The following is a 5982-nucleotide window of genomic DNA, read 5'->3' on the forward strand; positions in this document are numbered from 1 at the left end:
AATTGTCATGTTTATGTCCCAAATTCTACAACTGTGCTATGGGAAACAAAATATATATTCAAAATATAATTATTGAATGCATGCAACAATGGAGGAAATAACTATGTTGCCATAAATATTTGTGATGGTTTAATGGTTCTTTTCATGTTTTGGATAGATAGCTAGATGCCTAATTAGGCCAAATTCATTATTGACTTGTGGATAAGTGAGGAGAAACATCTTTGCTGTCACTCCTCTCTCTCCCTGCCTATCGACACTTTTCTTCTTTCCTCCATTCTTATGCCCTCATCTCATCACTAATTTCTTTTTACTTCCTATTTCTAAACCTTAATTTAATTTCTTTCACATAGCTACCAAGCAAAGAAAAATGGAGGAAAATAGAAGGAACTGGAAGAAAAGGGTAAAAGAAGGAAAACATTGTAAGAAAATCTGTTTTCTGTTCAAACAATGGTCAACTCAATTATGACACACAATCCAATATTATTTTGCAGTTATTCTCCTGAGAGCGCCTTTGACATCCTTGTTTCTCAGGCTGTAAATGATAGGGTTAAGCATGGGAGTCACTGCTGAATAGAACACTGAAATCATTTTATCCTTTTCATTCATTGTCTTGGAGTTTGGTCTCATGTATGCAAATATTCCTGAGCCATAGAAGAGGACAACAACAATGATATGGGAACCACAGGTGGAGAAGACCTTGAGCCTCCCCTCCCCAGACTGCATCTGGATCACAGTGGAGATGATGTTCCAGTAGGAGATGAGGATGAGGGAGACAGGTGCTAGGAGGATGATCACACCCATTGCAAAGATGGCCATTTCTGTGCTGTAAGTGTCTGCTGAAGCCAGCTTCAGGAGGGCAGGAGGTTCACAGAAAAAGTGGTTAATGACATTGTTTCCTCGGTAAGGGAGACGCAGTGTGAATGTGGCATCTACCAGGGACACAAATGCACCGCTGGCCCAGGACCCTGCAGCCAGCTGGACACATACCCAGTGTGTCATGATGGTGGAGTAGTGCAGAGGCTTGCAGACAGCCACATATCGGTCATAGGACATCACTGCCAGGAGTGCACACTCTGTACACCCAACCAGAAGTAACACGACTATCTGAGTTGAGCATCCAGCAAAAGAAATGGTCTTTCTCTTCACCAGGAAGTGGATGAGCACTTGGGGGACTGTGGTGGTAGAAAAGCAGAGATCTGCAAAGGACAGATTTCTAAGGAAAAAGTACATGGGAGTGTGGAGTCTGGGGTCTGTGTGGATGAGCATGATTATGAGCAGATTTCCCAGCACAGTGAGCAGGTAGATGAGGAGAAAGAGGAAGAAGAGCAGGGCTTGGGTCTGTGGGTCCTGTGAGAGGCCAAGGAAGATGAATTCGATCACTGAGGTTCTGTTGTGCTCACCCATGTATGGTTGTCTCTGTAGAAGACCATCAAGGGCAGAAACATACATACATTGCTTCAGAGCATCTGAGCAACTTATATATTTTATCAATCATAAAATGGGCTATTGATTTTTTTCTCTTCATAGTTTCCATATTCTGTAAGACTGAAATTTTCTTTTCTTTCTTTTTTTTTTTTTGGTTTTTCAAGACAGGGTTTCTCTGTGTAGCTTTGCGCCTTTCCTGGAACTCACTTGGTAGTCCAGGCTGGCCTCGAACTCACAGAGATCCACCTGCCTCTGCCTCCCGAGTGCTGGGATTAAAGGTGTGCGCCACCACCACACGGCTGAAATTTTCTTTTGCTCTGTAGTTCTAATGATTGAAAGCCAATACTTGTTTTCTCTTTACTTACTTTTTTTTTTTTTTTTTTTTTGGTTTTTTTGAGACAGGGTTTCTCTGTGTAGCTTTGTGTCTTTCCTGGAACTCACTCTGTAGTCCAGGTTGACCTTGAACTCACAGAGATTCGCCTGCCTCTGACTCCTGAGTGTTGGGATTAAAGGCATGTGCCACCACCGCCCAGGTTACATATTTTAGCAGTACTTGTCAGAAAGAATCATTCTGAATGTACTACATGACCAAACCCCATCTGGTTCAATAAATATATTTTGGAGAAGTCTGTGGTGCTGCTCACAGTTCACCTTTCCTTTATGTAGGTTTGGGAAGCAAGCAAGTTCATGAGACTTTAGCTATATTTTATGCCATAAACTCTATAACATTTAATGAGCCTGTTTATTAATTTTATCTACAAGATAATTCTGAAGAACCACTTTGTCAATATTGAAAAGTAAGACAATTGGAATAGTATTCTGTGATTCTTATCACTGTCTAAATTTATTTTTTTCAAAATAAAAATGTATTAGTTAAAATGTTTACTCCTTGGCTCTGGCACTTAGTAGTATAATGCAAATCTTAAGCAACCTGTCTTTTCTTTCCACAAGGTCTTTATGTATTAACTTCAATAATTACAACCTGTTGGTATTGCCTATTGTTCTTATTATTAACAGTTTCATTATATTCACTTTTAGCCATTTTAAGTACATATGAGATAGTTTTTATTTCTATAGTATAGAAGATATGAAGGGGCTGCCCAGGAGAATTAAAAAAAAAAATCATCTTATCCAGTTGTGAACTCTTTGATGTACAATGCCAACTTGCCAGGTCAGATGTATTCATTGATGTAATAGTGGCATGACTCTAATGAAGGTTATCAACTGCTCTTTAGGTTTCAGACAAATCCACAGAAGGAAATACATGCCTGGTACTGGAAACCCCATCAAAATATCTATGCATAGAGAAGTCACTGGCCCTATAGGCAAATTTCCACTTACGGTTTAGTTAAATTTACATGGTGTCCAACTGCCCTCTTAATATTTATGTTTATACTCATAGAAATGAGTTAGTCTCAACCTTAGTCAGAGAGGCTTTTCTGTGAAGTGAATTGTGGTGAATGCTGACTCATGCCAATCAGAATGCTGAGAATTAATGACTATTGAGTGCTAAGCATAACATATACATTACTTTCTGTAAGGCTCATGGAACAGAGAGTTGGAGGAAGAAGAAAGAGAAGAAGAAATAGAGAAGAGGTGAAAGAGGAGGAGAAGAGGATATAAGAGCTGGGATATAGGAAAATGGCTATGAAATGCTATATATAGCCAAAGCATAAAACAGCCTTTGCCAACATTATCTCAACAGCTTCAGTTTTCTGAACAGGGCATAGACTGTGTTTATTATGGATTGGGAGGGTGTTAAAAGACCCCACCACTCCTTGCCGAGCTCTTGGCAGCTGATGGACTCTAGAACAGAGACAATCATTGTTTTAGGTTGTATAGCCAGTAGTCACCTCACTACTATCACATGAATAGTTCCAAATCTATGGCCTAGGTTTATCTGTAGCTCACTGAGTAACCGAGGCTGTTTTTAACATGCGATCCTTCTGCCTCAGTCTCCTGAGTACAGGAATTACCAACATGTGCCATCTTGTCTGGCTCAGTAACATTATGTTATCTGTCTTAAATATACAAAATAAAAATCATCCTAAATTTTAAATCATAGAAAATATTTGCAAATATGCTCAAGAGAAGTCTGTTATTCCTAATTGATGATGATTTCTTAAAATTAGTAATGAATACACACAACTCCCTAGAAAATATATAAAAGATTAAACCCCTGTTTGCAATACAGGTGAAGTCACACATAAAGTCTGAATCAAAATATATTTAAATATATTTACTAAACCAACAAAAAATCAGATATGATATTTTGCCTTCTGAGTAAAAATTTAAATGATGCAACTTCCAACTATGATGATATATCAAAATAACACCTTGTATATGCCATGTCATTTAAATTTTTACATGATTTGTAAATGGATCTGTTTGTGTGTATGTGTGCATTCATAATTTGCGTTTATTTTTATAGGCATTTTTCCTATAGTGAGTCTCCATTGACCATGAACAGCTGTTAGATGCAAGGAAGCAGCATAACTTACTGACTAGCATTGGGTCTCTATAGCTCAACTGCTGTGTTGAAATTCTGGCTTGTCTATGCTTTCTGCTTATCCAGAGAATGTGAGATCAATCCCCAGAACACTCATTGTCAGCTCACAACTGCCTGTAATACCAGACCTAAGGGATCTGGAAATTTCTCTGAATTCCATGGGTATTCTCATATATGTCACACACACACACACACACACACACACACACACACACACACACACACTCACACATGCACAGAAGTAAGTAACTAAAGAAGTAAATAAATAAATAAATAATTCTTTCAATCCTGGTTTATCTAGTTGATGGGTGGCCAACAGAAAATTACTTAGTTTGCTTTGCTTAGTTTTGCTCAGCTGTAAAATTGTAACACAAATTATTCTTATCTAAGTGTTGATATAAAGATTCATAAGATATAAGATATTTAACATAATTTAGGACAATAGCAAGTTGTTCACTGTCTTAGTTAGGGTTTCTATTGCTGCGATGAAACACCATGATCAAAAAGAAAGTTGGCACCGAAAGGGTTTATTTGGCTTACACTTCAGCATTACTGTTCATCAATGAATGAAGTCATAATAGGAACTCAAAAAGGGTAGGATTTCGAGGCATGAGCTGATGCAGAGGCCATGGAGGGGAGCTGGTTATTGGTTTGCTTCCCATTGCTTACTCAACCCACCTTATTATAGGACCCAAGACCAAAAGCCCACTGATGGCACCACCCACCATGGGCTGAGCCCTCCCCCATTGATCCCTAAATGAGAAAATGCCTTACAGTTGGATCTCATTGAGGTATTTCTTCAACTGAAGCTCCTTTCTCTGATGACCCTAGCTTGTGCCAAGTTGACATACAAAATCAGCCAGTATATTCACCATATTATATACTGTCTCAGTATAATAATGGGATCATATTTAAGTATTATTACACATGCTTACAGTCTCACCACTTGGGAAACAGATATCTTTGCATCTCTTTGAATCCAAGGCCTGTCTGGTGTAAATAGAAAGTTCCAAGCCAAGGGTACATAGTGAGACTCTGTGTCAAAAATATCAAAAATAAATAATAATAATAATAACAACAATAAAAACAAGATTAGATTCTAGATATAATTGCTATTGTAACATGAGAAAATAGTTCGTAGGGGACAGTGAGGATGGTTCACTGTGTTTCCCTTAGGAAGAGGATTATTTCATCAGCTGTTTTTCCTCTTTGCATCTCTTTGTTTTTGTTTATCCCTTGAGAGTAGAAGTATGCTAATAGAAAAATTCTAAGTTATGGTTAAAACCAATGAAGGACAACTGAACACTTCAATGTGCCTGTAATGAGAAACAAAGAGAAGCCTTAGATTTAACCATTGTTTTCTCTCTGTTTTTGAAACTCTGCATTATTATTAGAAATTTTAAGCCTACAAACTTAGAAAGACCACAAAACAAAATGGTGATAACTTATAGTAAGATTCCAGTGTATTTATATATTTGAATTAGTTGATCATTTGATTTACTAGTTTGATTGTGATTTTAAAAAAACCTACTATTAAAACACTCTTTATTACTGCAATTTAAAAGAGAAATTGACATTACCATAAAGTTGTGAAATCAGAAGCTTTCCCCCAAAATTAAAACTAAAAGATCAAATAACCATATTAATGACACTCAGAAAATTATTATTGTGCTACAACACAATAGTTTGTGTGCAAGGCTGGTCAGTCCACAGAGAAGAGCTGGTTAATAGTGGTGACTCTTGGGAAGTGGGATACTAGGGAAAGAGGGAAAATGGGAGAGGAGAGACTCTCTATTTTATGCTTATGCATATTACTAGATTTAATTTACAATTTAGCATATAATTGCTATCAAAAATGATAAAATAAAAACTTTGAAATTATGAATATATTATAACACATGAAGAAATTCAAATTTGGACAATATAAACTCAGAATGAAAATAGTGATTGAGTGTTGAAAAGCAGAGATGCCATGTGTCTGCTGTGCCACGAGATTAGAAAAGTCTGCTTAAGAGTTAGGTCAGCCCTAAAAATAGCATGTTCCATAA

The 5982-nt window shown here is 37.2% G+C and overlaps 1 protein-coding gene across 1 annotated transcript; it reads right to left on the reverse strand.

The window, feature by feature from the left end:
• Positions 1 to 480: 480 nt before the first annotated feature.
• Positions 481 to 1404, reverse strand: LOC131900647 (olfactory receptor 2D3-like). The gene has a single exon (XM_059251952.1). It carries the CDS (start codon positions 1402 to 1404, stop codon positions 481 to 483), a length of 924 nt encoding a protein of 307 aa, XP_059107935.1.
• Positions 1405 to 5982: the final 4578 nt, after the last annotated feature.

Source organism: Peromyscus eremicus, chromosome 1 (genome assembly GCF_949786415.1).
Source record: "Peromyscus eremicus chromosome 1, PerEre_H2_v1, whole genome shotgun sequence".
In the NCBI taxonomy this organism is placed as follows: Eukaryota; Metazoa; Chordata; class Mammalia; order Rodentia; family Cricetidae; genus Peromyscus; species Peromyscus eremicus.